This window comes from Nyctereutes procyonoides, unplaced genomic scaffold (assembly GCF_905146905.1).
Source record: "Nyctereutes procyonoides isolate TBG_1078 unplaced genomic scaffold, NYPRO_anot_genome, whole genome shotgun sequence".
Lineage (NCBI taxonomy): Eukaryota > Metazoa > Chordata > Mammalia > Carnivora > Canidae > Nyctereutes > Nyctereutes procyonoides.
In genome coordinates, this window is record NW_026575139.1 from 32,719,911 (window position 1) to 32,736,756 (window position 16,846).

At 36.3% G+C, this 16,846-nt stretch overlaps 1 protein-coding gene across 4 annotated transcripts in view; it reads right to left on the bottom strand.

Annotated features, from left to right (window-relative positions):
* FUT8 (fucosyltransferase 8) overlaps positions 1-16,846 on the bottom strand; it is a 313,536-nt gene that overhangs the window by 87,486 nt on the left and 209,204 nt on the right. For all 4 annotated transcript variants that reach the window (XM_055304476.1, XM_055304477.1, XM_055304478.1 and 1 more), the window contains 3 exons: positions 15,295-15,410; positions 15,018-15,180; positions 5,529-5,643 (listed from right to left, as the gene is read on the bottom strand). In XM_055304476.1, the coding sequence (XP_055160451.1) occupies positions 5,529-5,643; positions 15,018-15,180; positions 15,295-15,410 (394 nt within the window). The remainder of the gene's footprint in view (positions 1-5,528; positions 5,644-15,017; positions 15,181-15,294; positions 15,411-16,846) is intronic.

The window sequence follows — 16,846 nt, forward strand, 5'->3', positions numbered from 1 at the left end:
AAATGGTACTTAAACCAACCCAATATTACATGGTTACTTTATGGATAAAGAACATTTTAAGTAAACATATAGAAGACAAACACCTTAAGAGAATTACTTGCACCATTCTACTAGAGCCTAATAGCATATTCAAGGTTGCTCAATAAGATTATTATAATCTTTTAGTCAGTTTAGTCTTTTTATACTACACCATAAGCCCTTCAGCTCTAAAGAGAAAATTATTTTAACTAAGACAACCGTAGAACTTTGTCCCAATGAAGTCTAGTTGCCATAAGTATTTTTTTATTTTCTAATATCTTTTGTGAAATGGCTTCTCCTAAGTAAAACCAAGATATAAAATTAATGAATGAAAATCTAAAATGGAAATGAAACTTGACTGAACTACGTGACTAAGTCAAGCAGCATTTTCATGAGACATAATGAATGTCAATGGGTTGGAATTGCAAAAAGGCTTAGATTTAAACTGAAACCTATTATTGATTAAGATGAAAGCTTAATGCAGGTTGTTTTCTTTGACCAGGTTTTATATTACACTTTAAATAAATCAGAGTTTAGAAAATTTTACAATTGCACCCAAAACCATAAGACACCTAGGAATAAACCTAACCAAAGAGGTAAAGGATCTGTACTCTAAAAACTATAGAACACTTATGAAAGAAATTCAGGAAGATATAAAGAGATGGAAGAACATTGTATGCTCATGGACTGGAAGAATAAATATTGTGAAAATGTCCATGCTACCCAGAGCAATTTATACGTTCACTGCAATCCCTACCAAAATACCATGGTCATTCTTCACAGAGTTGGAATAAATAATCCTAAGATTTGTATGGAACCAGAAAAGGCCCCAAAGAGCCAGAGGAGTGTTGAAAAAGAAAACCCAAGCTGGAGGCATCACAATGCCTGACTTCAAGTTGTATTACAAAGCTGTGATCATCAAGACAGTATGGTATTGGCACAAAAACAGACACACAGATCAATGGAACAGAATAGAGAACTCAGAAATGGAGCCTCAACTCTATGGTCAACTCATCTTCAACAAAGCAGGAAAGAATATCCAATGGAAAAAAAGACAGTCTCTTCAACAACTGGTGTTGGGAAAACTGGACAGCCACATGCAGAAGAGTGAAACTGGACCGTTCTCTCACACCATACACAAAGATAAACTCAAAATGGTTGAAAGATCTAAATGCGAGACAAGGATCCATCAAAATCACAAAGGAGAACACAAGCAGCAACCTTGTTGAAGCTGGCCACAGCAACTTCTTGCAAGACACATCTATGAAGGCAAGGGAAACAAAAGCAATAATTAACTATTGGGACTTCATCAAGATAAAAAGCTTCTGCACAGCAAAGAAAACAGTCAACACAACTAAAAGACAACCTACAGAATGGGAGAAGATATTTGCAGATGACATATCAGATAAAGGGCTAGTATCCAAGATCTATAAAGAACTTATCAAACTCAACACCCAAAAAACAAACAATCTAGTCAAGCAATGGACAGAAGACACGAACAGACATTTCTCTAAAGAAGACCTACCCATGGCCAACAAGCATATGAAAAAATGCTCCACATCACTTGGCATCACGGAAATACAAATCAAAACCACCATGAGATACCACTTTACATGGGCGAGAATGGCTAAAATTAACAAGACAGGAAACAACAAATGTTGCTGATGTTGGGGATGTGGAGAAAGGGGAACCCTCATGCACTGTTGGTGGGAAGGCAAGCTGCTACAGGCACTCTGGAAAACAGTGTGGAGGTTCCTCAAGAAGTTAAAAATAGAGCTACCCTATGAACCAGCAATTGCACTACTGGGTATTTACCCCGAAGATACAGATGTCATGAAATGATGGGACACCTGCACCCCAATGTTCATAGCAGCAATGTCCACAACAGACAAACTGTGGAAGGAGCCATGATGTCCTTCAACAGATGAATGGATAAAGAAAATGTGGTATGTATGTGTGTGTGTGTGTATATATATATATATACACACACACACACACACACACACACACACACACATATATATGGATGGAGGAGGTGGATGGGGGAATAGGGTAACTGGTGACAGACATTAAGGAGGGCACTGGGTGTTATACTACATGTTGGCAAATTTAAATAAAAATAAAATAAAATAATGCTTACTAGTAATAATGAGAACTGATACTAAATTTCATCAAAATGAGTAAAAATCTATTAAAGCTTAAAATGATTTCAACTGTCCGAACCAATCACTGAAGTAAATTATAAAATCATCTGAATTATTTATTAGGAATACAATAAGGTATGACTAAAATCTCCCAAACAGATTTGAACTATTAAAAACATTTTCTCTTATTGCACCTTTTTTTTTTAAAGATTTTTTTATTTATTCAGGAGAGACAGAGAGAGAAAGAGAGAGAGAGAGAGGCACAGACATAGGCAGAGGGAGAAGCAGGCTCCATGCAGGGAGCCCAACATGGGACTCGATCCTGGGACTAGATCCTGGGACTCCAGGATCACGCCCTGGGCCGAAGGCAGGCGCTAAACCACTGAGCCACCCAGGGATCCCCTCTCTTATTGTACCTTTTCCCTATTATTTCCTTGTTAGCTATAAATTATTATCATTTTTTATATAACTGCTGCCTGATAGGCCAAATAAAAAGAATCTTGTAAATTCTCCATTAAGTTATGTAAACTACTTATTTTTATGTAGAATACAGGTATCAAAGGTCAAGGTTTTTTTAAAAAATATTTTATTTATTTATTCATGAGAGACACAAAGAGAGAGAGAGAGAGAGAGAGAGAGAGAGAGAGAGAGAGAGGCAGAAACACAGGCAGAGGGAGAAGGAGGCTCCATCAGGGAGCCGGACATGGGATCGATGCGGGACTGCGGGACCGGGTCTCCAGGATCACACCCTGGGCCAAAGGCGGCGCTAAACCGCTGAGCCAGCCGGGCTGCCCAAGGTCAAAGATTTTTTTCTTTATCCTCCTTTACACTTGATTCTAGCCAAAAGACCAAGAAGCTATTATCGTCCTTTACATATTTATTTTCTAGTATAGTACTCAGTTTCTAAGCCTGTTGATGTCTTTTGGGATTTAAGTTGCTTAAATAGCCTTTTTACAATAGTATTTCACTTAAAGCAATGGTTTGGGAACACCAGTACATTTGAATACCAAGAAAAGTTATAACAAGAAAAAAATGTAATCACTTAAAAAATATGTAAAAATAGCTGACCTCATCTGATTAAACTCTCGAATTCATTTAGTTGAACCAGTCAAATCATTCTTTTTAAAGTAGCTGCTGTGCTTTTCTAGACTGGGAATAAAAGTTCCAGTCAGAGAAAGCATTCTTTACTAACATAAGTGCTTAATTTTGTTGGAGTGGGAGAAAGGACTCTTATTTACCTGTAGTAGCCAAAGAAGGGAAAGTGCAAGTGACTGGCATTGTTAATCTCTAACAAATAATATGTTAAAAATATAGTTCCTGAATTCAAAGAGCTTTTGGACTAGACAGAAAAACTGATCATGAATACATTAAATAATTAAAGAAAAATATTTTTCTGAAATATGTTTTTTCCTACTGAGATTTTCCTCATCTCCTTGAAGAAAAGCATGAAAGTAAGCATCTGTTAAATGGCAATATTTGAAAGTGAAAGTAAGGTCCAACTGAAATGCTGTTTTGCTCTACTCTAAAAGATTAATAAAGTCAACATGGTTTTAAATCATAGCATGATTTACAAGTGAAATTCTCTAATATAGAACCACAGAAATTAGCACATAGAGGATCAGATTTGCACTACAAGTAAAAGCACTTGGCCAAGGAGAAAAAATAAACTAAAGCAGGTGGCAGGTACTTGTTAACAGTATGCAGAGTTGAACTATGACCAAATCATAGTTTAAATATAACTTTTGTTGAATAAAATCTAATGAATATGTGGAAATGGAAGAAACTCAGAAACTATAGTTATTTCCATTTTAAATGAGGATGATAGTTCTGCACCACCAGCTGTTTACAGTTCATTGAATGAAGTTCTGGTTGATAGGAGATAATTACCTCTTCCCTACAGGAGGCAAGTGTTTCTCATTCTGCAGACACCCCTGATAAATGGTCATGGGAGTATGAGACCAAGACAGCATGCCAAGATCAGTTTGGTTTTTAATGATCTCTTTAAACACTTGATTTTCTATTTTTTTCCTTTGTAAGTGTAGGAAAACGTGCACCTTGAAATATAGAGAATTAGGTCACTGGCTATTATTTTGCTTTTACAAGGCACTTCAACCTTAGAAGGAAAGCAGAGTAACTGTACACAGAAAGTATACCATCCATAGTATTAGAAATGGATGGGCATGTTTCCAACTTCAAGCATTTTGAAGTTACTTACTAATTCATTGTTTACCCCAAGACTATTCTTTAAGTTCCCTGTCAGATAACAATGCCCCCATCATCCCAGTCACTTCAGCTCTCTCAGCCACTTGGAAGGGCCTATCAATTATACCTTCCCAGTCTCTCTCAATTTTGTCTCTTCATTTCCAATGCAAACTGCCACATATCTCCATATTTCTCATCTGCAGGGTGGTCCTCACTTTCTAAATGGTCTCCTTGCCTCTAGTCTCTTCCTATACTATTCCAGTTCAGCCAAAATAATACTTTCGAATTAATAGCAACACCCTCATCATGCCACTCTTAGATTTAAAAATCTTTCAAAAGTGGGTTGTAATTCCAAAATGGAAAAAAGCATATTAAGCAAAAATCCAAAATTTAAAAAGTAAACCACTTCTGTTATTAGAAATAGTTAAGATTGGGCATGCATATTAATAAGAGTTAGAAGAACACACAAAAAATGAAGAGAATACATTTAAAAGGGCCTAGGACTTGAGGCTGTTTATTGTTAAAATGATGTTTATGTAACAAATTCTCTCAGCAACCACTTGCTGCTTATACAACATAAAGCTTAACCGGCACCCAAAGAACCCTGCAATTTGGCTCCCAAACCTACCTTTTCCAGCTTATTTTATACCCCACCTATTCATACAACCCAAAACTCCAGACAAATTAAAATATTCCATTACTCAATGGGTTCCTGTCCTGCACTTTCCTGGCTATGGACTATTATTCATATCATATGCTCCAGCTAGTATACTCTTTTCCATTTCTATGTGTCTAAATCCTACCTAATCATCCTTTTCAGCTCAATTCAAATAGCTTTTCCACAAAGCTATCCCTGACATCTTCTTCCTCCAATGAACATTTCACCTGTATGTCGCACATAAAATATCACTTTCTACTTTGCATGGTAGTGTGTGTGTGTGTATGTGTAAGCAGTAGCTCCTTTAAGGCAGGGACTTTGTTTTAGCCATCTTTGTATTGTACTGGAGGTATAACATAGCATCTTTCTGAATAAATACGTAAAATGAGTAAATACTTTAAAAAAACAAGGGCTAGAAAGACTAAAAACCAACAGCATCTCTTATATGCTTATATGATTTTCCTTCTTTTCTCACTCAGGTTTACTTCTTTACCTAATTTTCTTACCTGAAGGTATGTTATTCTCCGCTGGACCAGGTCTGTCAGATCTTTGGCCTCTTTTTCCCGCCAATCACCTGCTCCATCTGTTTGACTGAGGTAGTATAGATCCGTCATTATAGACCTATAGACAAACAACATTTGGAGGTCTAACTTATTTGTACTTCATCATAGGATTACACAGAGTCATAAGAAGAGAACCAAATTCTTCATAAAGATTGGTGCTCACACTGATGCTGGTTTTCTTCCTTTATTTTCTATTAAGACTGTGAAATTCAATAATTAGTTCCTAACATCCAAGATTCATTCCTTCAGTAAATTTCCACTGTTGAGAAAAACATGGTGGTTTTTCCCATGGCAGTCAGCTGGCCAGTCATTTATTTCCCATTGCAAAGTGCTACAGACATTGGGGGAAATGGAAACCCACAGCAAAGAAATAGGTAAATTAATATAAGGGAGAGAAATAAGTTGGTGCCAGTATTTGAATACTACATTTTTGTTCTCTCTGTCATTTCCTTTCCCCACTTAAATGATCTCTTCATACATAAACACTCTGAGTGGTTGGAATAAAAGATAGAGGAAAGTTCTGACATAAGTCTTATTAAACAATGGTCTAAACCAAGGTTCAGCAAACATTTTTCTGTAAAGAACCAGATAGTACATATTTCAGGCTTTGTGGGCCTCTGTAGCTTTTGTAGCAGGAAAGCTGCCATAGACAATATGTAAATGAATGCATGTGCCTGTTTTCCAATAAAACTTTATTTATAAAAACAGGCTACGGGCCATATTTGGACCTTTGGGAGGTGCTTCGGTCATGAGGGCGGAACTCTTAAGAATGGGATTAGTGCTCTTATAAAAGACCCCACAGAACTCCCTAACCCCTTCTGCCATGTGAGGACACAGTGAGAAAGTGCTGTCCATGAACAAGAAAGCAGGTCCTTACCAGATACCAAATATGGACTAGATCTTGGACTTCCTGGCTCCAGAACTGTGAGAAATAAGTTTCTGTTGTTTATAAACTACACAGTCTTTGGTATTTTTGTTGTAGAAAGCTGAACAGACTAGGCATTGCTATTTACACTACAATGCCTCAGAGTTGTTTTAGAGCTTTTACCTTGTATATGAAGAGTGCCTATGAATAGTTCTACAACTAAGAAAAAGTAACTATTGGGTGTGGGTGACATGGTACTGATGGCCAGTCAGAAAAATGATCCAATACCCAGTGCCTTACAGGACTCTTAAGAAGAGGTTTGATCAGTGAGAACTCATTTAGGAGATAATGAAGCTAGCCTTTAAAAATTGTGATTTACCTAGGAGTACATGGCATAGTCTTAATTCTCTGTTATTCCTGGCTCTTAACTAGTTGCTAAACCATTTAATAAAAAACCAATAACACCACACAGGAAAAACTAAAGTCTTATTTACTATCATAGAAAATTATTTAAAGGGATGCCTGGGTGGCTCACTGGTTGAGCATCTGCCTTTGGCTCAGTTTGTGATCCTGGAGTCCAGGGACTGAGTCACACATGGAGCCTGCTTCTCCCTCTGCCTATGTCTCTGCCTCTCTGTGTCTCTCATGAATAAATAAATAAAATCTTAAAAATAAAAAAGAAATTAACTTATAGTCTTACACAATGGATAGAGGTTCAACTTTTAAGTTTTTTCAGATTATAAAACTGAGGCCCCTATGGATTTTTAGGTAGCCTACAGTATTTTTATAAAGTTTTACATTTTTTAGGGATCCCTGGGTGGCGCAGCGGTTTGGCGCCTGCCTTTGGCCCAGGGCGCGATCCTGGAGACCCAGGATCGAATCCCACATCAGGCTCCTGGTGCATGGAGCCTGCTTCTCCCTCTGCCTGTGTCTCTCTGCCTCTCTCTCTCTCTCTCTCTCTCTCTCTCTCTCTCTCATAAATAAAAAATTTAAAAAAAATAAAGTTTTACATTTTTTAAAAAAAGATTTTATTTATTCCTGAGAGACACACACAGAGAGAGAGGCAGAGACACAGGCAGAGGGAGAAGCAGAGTCCATGCAGAAAGCCCGACGTGGGACTCGACCCCGGGACTCCAGGATCACGCCCTGGGCTAAAGGTAGGCGCTAAACTGCTGAGCCACCCAGGGATCCCTAAAGTTTTACTTTTATTAGGGGAAATGTCACTACCCATAAGAAATTGTGTGAGTTGATCATGGAAACACATGAGAAGTCTTAGACTATAATGGTGCTACAGGGCTCCGCTGGAAGTTTATTTAAATTAGTTTCTCAGGGTTTATTTATTTATTTATTTTATTTTTTATTTTTTATTTTTTTAAAGATTTTATTTATTTATTCACAGAGACAGAGAGAGAGAGGCAGAGACATAGGCAGAGGGAGAAGCAGGCATCATACAGAGAGCCTGATGTGGGACTCGATCTAGGGTCTCCAGGATCATGCCCTGGGCTGCAGGCGGTGCTAAACTGCTGCCCCACCGGGGCTGCCCTCAGGGTTTATATATATATATATATTTTTTTAATTTATTTGAGAGACAGTGTGTGCAGATGTGTGAGCAGGGGGGAGGGGAAAAGGAGAGAATCCTCAAGCAGACTCCCTGCTGTAAGCCTCAACTTTTTTTAAAAAAGATTTATTTATTTATTCGTGATAGACGGTGGGAGGGGGGGCAGAGACACAGGCAGAGGGAGAAGCAGGCTCCATGCCGGGAGTCCCGACACGGGACTCGATCCCGGGAGTCCAGGATCGCGCCCTGGGCTAAAGGCAGGCACCAAACCGCTGAGCCACCCAGGGATCCTGTAACCCTCAACTTTAAATAGCAGTACTCTTTCTGGAGATGTAGTATAGTGGGATAAATAAGCAGTTTACAGGAAAATGCCTATTGAAGGAAAAAAAGGAAATCCAATATGCTCTGCATGGCTTTAACATTAAACCTACACATACTCATTGACAAATAGCACTACATTTCATTTCACTGTATACAGGTAAAAACTACATTAGGTCTAATTCGGAGGTGAGGGTTCTTTGAAATATAAAAATTGGCTCAGTTATGCTTTCACATCATAGTAAGCAAGCCATTCTTTAACCAGTGGGAATAAAAGCTAATCTCTATATCTTTTAATAAATTAGAAAAAATAATGAATGTTTTTACCAAATTACATCAGTACTAAGTCTTGGCAATTAATTCACATCAATCCCTACCTGTTAAGAAAATAGGATAACCAAGCTTATAATTAGAGAGCCAAATATCAAAAAAAGAAAAAAGAAAAAGAAAAAAGTGCACTAATTTTTTATGATAACACAGAGTCTCAGCTACACTATTCCAAGAGTCAACTAAAATCAAGCTTGCTTTTAAAATCTTTTTTCTTGGCCTTCCTGTTAGAGACCATGTAAGGAAGACAAGCCCAGGAAACAATCTTATTTTTATTTTTTATTCTTTTTAAATATTTTATTTATTTATTTGACAGAGAGGGAGCCAGAGAGCACAAGCAAGGGAAACAGCAGAGGGAGAGGGAGAAGTGGGCTCCCAACTGAGCAGGGAGCCTGATGTGGGACATAATCCCAGGACTCCAAGATCACGACCTGAGCCAAAGGCAGATGCTTAACCGACTGAGCCACCCAGGTAGCCTGCAATCTTATTATTTTTTTAAGATTTTATTTATTTATTCATGAGAATACACAGAGAGGAGAGAGAGAGAGGCAGAGACACAGGCAGAGGGAGAGGCAGGCTCCATGCAGGGACCTCGTTGTGGGACTCCATCCTGGGTCTCTAGGATCACGCCCTGGGCTGAAGGCGGCGCTAAACCCCTGAGCCACCTGGCCTGCCCTACAATCTTAAATTTAAATTAATTCTTCGCTGATACAATAATATTTAGAAGTTACCATCCCATAAAATTTATCATCTTTCAGCCAAAGACATGAGAATAATCAAATAGAAAGTTATGGATCATTACTGGGAAACAAGGTGACTAAAAGTCATCTACAGAAATGATGAGTTTTCAGTGACTACTAAGATTAAATTTCCTAGAAGTGTTCCAAAAGCTGGTAATCTGGCTGTCTTGGTTTAGACTATGAATAGATATCAAGAAATTTGGGAGGTAGGTGGTAAATCTTAAGGTCTGGTATGAGGCCAGGTCAAAGCGTGGGAAATACAAACCCAGGCAAAATAACAGCAGACTAGTGCTAGTCACTTGAGGTAGTATGCCTGAAGATAACCAGTAGACTAGAATATAATCTGTGACTCTGAGTGCAAGCCAGCTATGACAGGTATCAAACTTCTATTTCAAAAGCTGGGCTACATTTATGTTTTTTGTATTTTCAGTTAATTTTCCTAGTTCTATATTTTAATACCCATAAAACCATTTTTAAATGTTTCAGTCTGTCTCAGTTATGTCAATGAAGAACCACAAGTAGAGTATTTTGTTTATACCTGATTCGAAATGTTAAAGACAAAAATTCCCCTCTGAGGGTGAGCAAAGAGCAGACGTAATTCAAGAAAATATCAAGGTGAAGGATCCATCATTTGTTAAAGTAAACGTGACTAAGAGAGGCTATACCACAGAGTCTAACCCATAAGTAAATCTGGATTACAGGCAAGAAAACTTACTTGGGCTTTGTCCAAGGCTGCTTTTACTATGATTTGCTCCTGGGGCAGAAATAAGCAGTGCAAAGGATAAAAATGTCACCAGGAGACAGATAGGGAGACAATGTTCCTTTTGCCTTCCTGGTCTCAAGGAGGAAGTTTAGGACCATCTCTTTTTGACAGCCCACATGGGTGGGGAAGAGTCCAGAAGAGCAAGAACAAAAATAGTTCATACTATCACATAAGGCTACTGATTATGCTACTTGATGAGTGATGCCCTACCAACCTCATGTTTAGGTTCTAAACCTTGAAATTCTTTCTACTGAGCAATTTCCCCTTATCTGTGCTTGCCCTGCAGCATCTAAGAGTTTTCTATTTATATCTTCTTTTGGGGCTTTCCTTACGCAGGTCTCCTTAGAACCCACTATAATCTATAATGTTTCAGTCACTGTGGAAAGTGTTTTATATATTTTCCCACATTTAATCAACACAATGCTATGATAAAAGACTTATATCCCCATGTGTAAAAAAGAATTTAGCAATTAAGGAAAAGTATTTTGGAGTAAAATAGCTTAGCTACTTACTTGTGTAAACTCTAATTTCTCTAAGCCTGAATATAACTTTATTTATAAAATGGGAAATAATAATACTTGCCTCAAAGTATCACTAAGCTGATAAAATAAGACAATGAATGGAAAGCCTTTATCACAGTAACTGACATGTAGGAAATCCTACCTAACTATTTTTAATGTCAAATCATTCTTGAGTTTGGAAACCACACTCAAGGAGATGTAAGGTTGGGGGCAGACAAAGCAAAATCAGAGCCATTAGATGAGACACCTTTTCTTTTCTTTCTTTAGATTCTCCTTCCAGTGCAAATTTTATTTTAGGGGAGGGTGTTTCTGAGAATCATGATCTGGTTGATAGAGACTAAGTGATAAGAAGAATAATGACAACTTCATATGACAATGTTCCCTTGTCCACGGATATTAGGAGGAGTGTTCTAACAGCATTTAAAAATAAGCCTGATTCCTGAGGAGAAAGACAATCAGACAAAAACACTTTGTCCAAAGAAATTAACAACTGAAGAATGAGTATCTACATTCCAGTGTAGTTTAAGTCTCAATCAAATCACATCTCAAAGAACTTAAGGTCTTCCTTGATTCCTTCCTCTCTCTGTGTGTGTGTAGATGAAATAAAAAACAAAGAACAGCTTTGAAGGTTCACAAAACTTAACTTTTCAAGAGTGGAAATACCAATTCTTTGACCTTTCAAAGACAGTCTAGTAGCATTTACCTTATAAAAATAGTGAAAACACAAGCTATTGTGCTACAATAGCTATGATCAGCAGTTCTGATCAAATAAATCTATAAGCTATTAGCCCACTAATCTTCCCTATAACCAGAGATTGCACCTCTTACCTGAGTTGAAGTCCTTTCCCTTGCTACATAACCCCAATACACAGTATCCAACAGCCAATCAGCAAAATTAGCCATAAGTATTATTTATCATTTGGGAAACATCTCACCTCAGTCTTATCAAATCTGTTTTTTTTATATTACTGATAATGAGATGATACAGACCAGGCCAGGGCAATGAGATTGCTGCTTTACCAGATTATTTCTCAATAGTTTCAGACAACTTCATTGAGAAAGAGCTCATCAACCCTGTATGCCCTCCTGTCCTTCAGTCTGAAGTTTAAAAATGGCTATAATCTAAAACCAGAAAGAAGTAGCTCCAGGAACTATTTCATAAACCCTGGTGTCTAGCAATATAAGGAATGCAAAAAGAACCAAAGCAACAGTGATTAAGTTAAATATGTCTATAGTCAACCTAAGATGATGATAAGACAGAATTTCCCATGATATGTCCAGAGGTTAAGGGATGAATATATATAGCTATAAATTCAAGCACTGAAGCTGTACTGCTACACAAATAATAAAATCACAATGACAATAATAATTACTCTAAACTGTTAATCTCCCTTTTGCTAGTTCAAAGAAGCCACGGTCAATTCATGATCAATGTTGTCAAAAGCAGCAGGTAAACTTGGCTGAATTACTATGACGTATGGTAACATGCAATTGCTAGAATGAAATTATCACTTGAAAATCTAGTTTGGCCATGTCTTGTAAATTAAAGAGACACTCAATATGTGACCCACAAATCCCGCTCCAGATATTTAATCCAAAAAAAATGAAAATATGTTTCTGCCAAAACATGTATGTTAATGTTTATAGTGGCTTTATTCATAATCACCAAAACATATAAACAACTCAAATGTTCTTCAATTGGTGAATGGATAAACTACCTATGGTACATCCATACAATAGGATATTACTTAGCAATAAAAAGAAATGAACTACCAATACACAGAACAACGTGGGTGAATCTCAGATGCATTGTGCCACACTCAAAGCTACACAATATAATGATTGCATTTACATAAAATTCTGGAAAAGGCAAAATTATAGGTATAGGAAACAGACCTAATGACTGCCAAGGACTATGGGATGGGGAGGTGCTGACTACAAAGGAGCATGAGGAAACTTCACGGGTTAATAGCAATGTTCTGTATGTTGATTGTGGTGTTGGTAACAAAACTGCAAGCATTTGTGAAAACTCATAGAACTATAGACTAAAATACATATGTTTTATAGTATATAAATTATGTCACAATAAAACTGACTTAGAAAGAAAAAAGATCAATGTTTCTATCAGAACAAAGTTCTAAGAAAGAAAAAAACCCTTTTGAAGAAACAAAAGCCTCTAAATTTGTTCCTATAATTGATGTCTTTCTTTTTTTAAAATTTTTAAAAGGATTTCATTTATTTATTTGAGAGAGTGAGAGAGAGAGAGAGTGAGATGGAGCATAAGAGGGCAATGGCAGAGGAAGAGGGGACTGAGTAGGGAGCCCGACACTGACACCAGGGCTGGATCCCAGAACCCTGAGATCATGACCTGAGCCGAAGGCAGATGCCCAACCGACTGAGCCACCCACGCACCCAACTGATGTCTTTATGAACCAAAAGATGACAAGAGTGATCATAGGGAAAGATGAACAAAAACACTAATCGACTCACCCTCTGATTTCTTAGAGAACACAAACTTTTAGTCCAGAGACAACCTATACACTACATTTGGGGAAACGAAAAAGTGAAATGGGAATGTTTGTGCAATGTAAAAATCACCAGAGGCAAACACAAAAGTCTGTTTTAATTCTTACACTTAAAAATCTTGAAAATTATGAGATGGCATATTCTGCATAAACACAAATTCTCTCTACTTATACATTCATAACTTTAGGGTTATTTCTCCAATGTCTGGCTGTGCTTTGCTCATTATTTTATCATTGCATTCTAATACAGCTACCTGAAGTGAAATTACTACCCAGTGGAGTTGCATCCCAAGTTCCTTAGAATTTCTGCCTAAGATAACAAAAGAAACTGACTGGGGTCCCTTTCCATTTTCTTTTCAGTGAAATATTATTATTTAACATATACTAAAAGGTAGTGTCAGGAATCATAATATATTTAAAACAAAATTCAACTTACAAAAAATTTAACAATGATTTACATCAACTTTAGGGCTCCACACTTTTTTCATTTGTATATTTGCACATATTTTTCTATTTCTATATACAGTCACAAAATACATGCACAAAATAATTCTTTAAATAATAATTTTAATTTAGAAAAGACCTGAAGATTAAATTTTCAAGTAATCTAATCACTCAAACTTTAAACACAAAGAATTCAATAGCCAAAATTGTCCTTTAAATACCACATAGTCTACCCAACTCAAATCCTCTTCAGATCTGCATTATCCTATAAAACTGCATTAAGCAAAGCATACAAGCATACAGCTCCAATTAGCAGAATCATGATGCTCAGAATCAGCTTTAGGGTAGAGAAGCAATGAGGATGGAATTAATCAGCAATTTGTCTAATGGTCTAAATATGGCTAAAATTTTAAAAGGGACTGCTGAATGCCCCTTGAGATTAATGCTTACTTCTGGAGATTAATGCTAAAATGATTCCAATAAACCGATGGATTTTATTTGTAATTTCACTTAAAATAGCAAAACAGTATTTCAAATCCGTACAATATTGGGGATGCTGTTAATATATATAAATCTCTTGGTTGTGGGGTAATTCTTTTCTTCTTCCCAGTGGTAGGTTGTGTTAATACAACAATTTTTCTTTTACTGTTCATTAATGAGACAGTAATTGCCATCAGAATCCTACTGGGAATATAGACTTGTATACATAACAGGCCTAAGGACAGGTTTCACTGTATTTATAATGATTCTCAGATACACTGTGTTCCGCATGAATACGCCAGTACCAAAATGTTTTCTATTCTATGGAAGATAAACTGCATATTTTCAGGAATATGTAAACAGGAGAAATAAATTTAACTAGGGAGATCTCGGGTTCTTCTTTCTAAAGCAACTAAGTAGAAAAGAATTAAAAGAAATGTAGCCGTTTATTAAAAACATGTGTAACCTTTAATTAGAAATCCTAAAAAGGTGTTATTTTAAAGTCTTTAATGTGCGAATTAGAAACATAACTGCCAGCCTCAGTATGAGTTCCAATGTACTATAATGTAAAACTGCATACTCCAATTATTGATTGTATATGAAGGAAATTTATAGAAAGATATTTTAATGCATTACTGGCTGACACCTTCAGAGTTTACTTAGGGTTATAAAGATTTCTAAAAATACATTTTAAATAATATTTTCCAGTGATATATTTTAGTTGATGAACTACACTTGGGAATTATTGTCCTTAAAATCTTAAGTACTCTTCTTCTAAATATGGTAGGTATCACTTACCATTCAATAGGGAAATTAACAAAAATTCCAGTTTATATTCTTAGAGTATAATCTTTACCAAAGCCCCAATGAAATGTAAAAAAAGAATAGCACCTTTCATGATGTCCCAAATCTGACAGAAATTCATCTGCATGTCTTTGGAGTACATTTCCTTCTAAATTCTTTAATTTCTTTAATTCACTTTGTAGGAAAAACCAGAGCTCTTTAGCTCCATTTTCAATCCTCCTCCTTAGGATTTCATGATCCTTCCCCAGACCTGCAGTCAAAGAATAAACAGTATTAACATTTTCATATTTTGATGAAAGAACATTTTAATTATTTGTGGTAATATCAACATATTAAAGAAGAAAAACACTACATAATCACCAACCATTTCTAGTTTGTTTCTTATAATTTTCAATCTGTTCTTTGGCCTTCAAAAGCTGTTCTTCTAAAGCACGAACCCTTCCTGAAGCTGGCGCCTGGTCGATGGGACCTTCTGGTATCCTGTAATTCAAAAAAGAAAATGTAAACATTCAGCTTATAAATTATACAACAAAATTAATGCTTACTTTGCTACAATATATTTATTGGTAACTCTAGAAGTCATAAATCATATATTAGAAGTACAAAATAAAATTTTCTCTCCAAAGGTATAGGATAAAGCATAAACAATGGAATGATACTGAACAAAACCAGAAAAAAATAATCTAGCTCAGATATCTATGACCTTCTAGGAATATAGGAGCCTTTAGGATTGTGTCCTAAAAACTCTCATCATATCACTTAGAAAAACACCACCCGTGGCATAGTGGTCAATTCTCCATTAGTGTCAAGAGCAACAAAGGTGAAAGAGAAGGTAACAAAAAGGCTTAAGGGAAATAAGAAAGTATGAATCTAAACATGTACGGGTGTTCGAATAGCAAATACAAATTATTTCTGAATTCATCACAATATCAAGTTATGTAAATTGGTGCTTCAATTCATAAACTCATGACCTTAGATTGCTAAGTACTGGTTTTATAGAAAGGAAAGACAAGAGTAGAAGATGAGCATATTGGGAAAAAAAATGAACAGTCTTGTATTATGTAGGTGGGCCTTAATTGTAATCACAAATGTTCTTATAAGAGGGAGGCAGAGGAAGGTTTTACTACAAAAGAAGAGAAGATGGTGTAGCTATTAGCTTTAAAGATGGGAGGACGGGGTCATAAGCAACAAATACAAGGAATGCATCCTTAGAAGCTGGGAAAAGCAAGGAAACAGATTCTCCCCTAGAGTTTCCCAGAGGAATGTGGCCCTGCTGACACTTTGGTTTTGGCCCAGTAAAACTCATGTCAGACTTCTGCCCTCCCAAACTGTAAGAGAATAAATTTCTACTGTTTTGAGCCACAAAGTTTGTAGTAACTATTACGGCAGTAATAGAAAACTAACACACGTTCACATAATACATCCATACATCTATGTATATATTTGCATAATTATTGTGAAGATTAAATAATGGCTGATTTTCTTCCAAAATCTATGGAAGTATTTAGCACAATGTTTGGCAATAAACTATCAAGACCATTGTATCTGGGCTCAGGCATTTCAGAGATGAGCTATAATTGCAAAATATCTGGGTTATCTATTCTTATCACAATCATTTTAAGGGAACTTAATTTTTAAAATATACTTGGCAGAACTTAAATTCAGATGTCAACTCAGTCCTTTGATGTAAAGACTGCAATACAGATTTTTTATACCTTTTTGAATATTTTTTTTATATAACAGCAAAATTAACTATTACTTACCTATACCACTTCAGAATAAAGCCTTAGTAAAGTAGCTCTTAGTACAAATCTACCAGACTAAATGAGGTATTCTGTAATTGTATGCATTAACACTGAACAGCAGCATGAAAAATAACCATTCTCTAATCATGAGTATCCCAGGCTACAAAATTT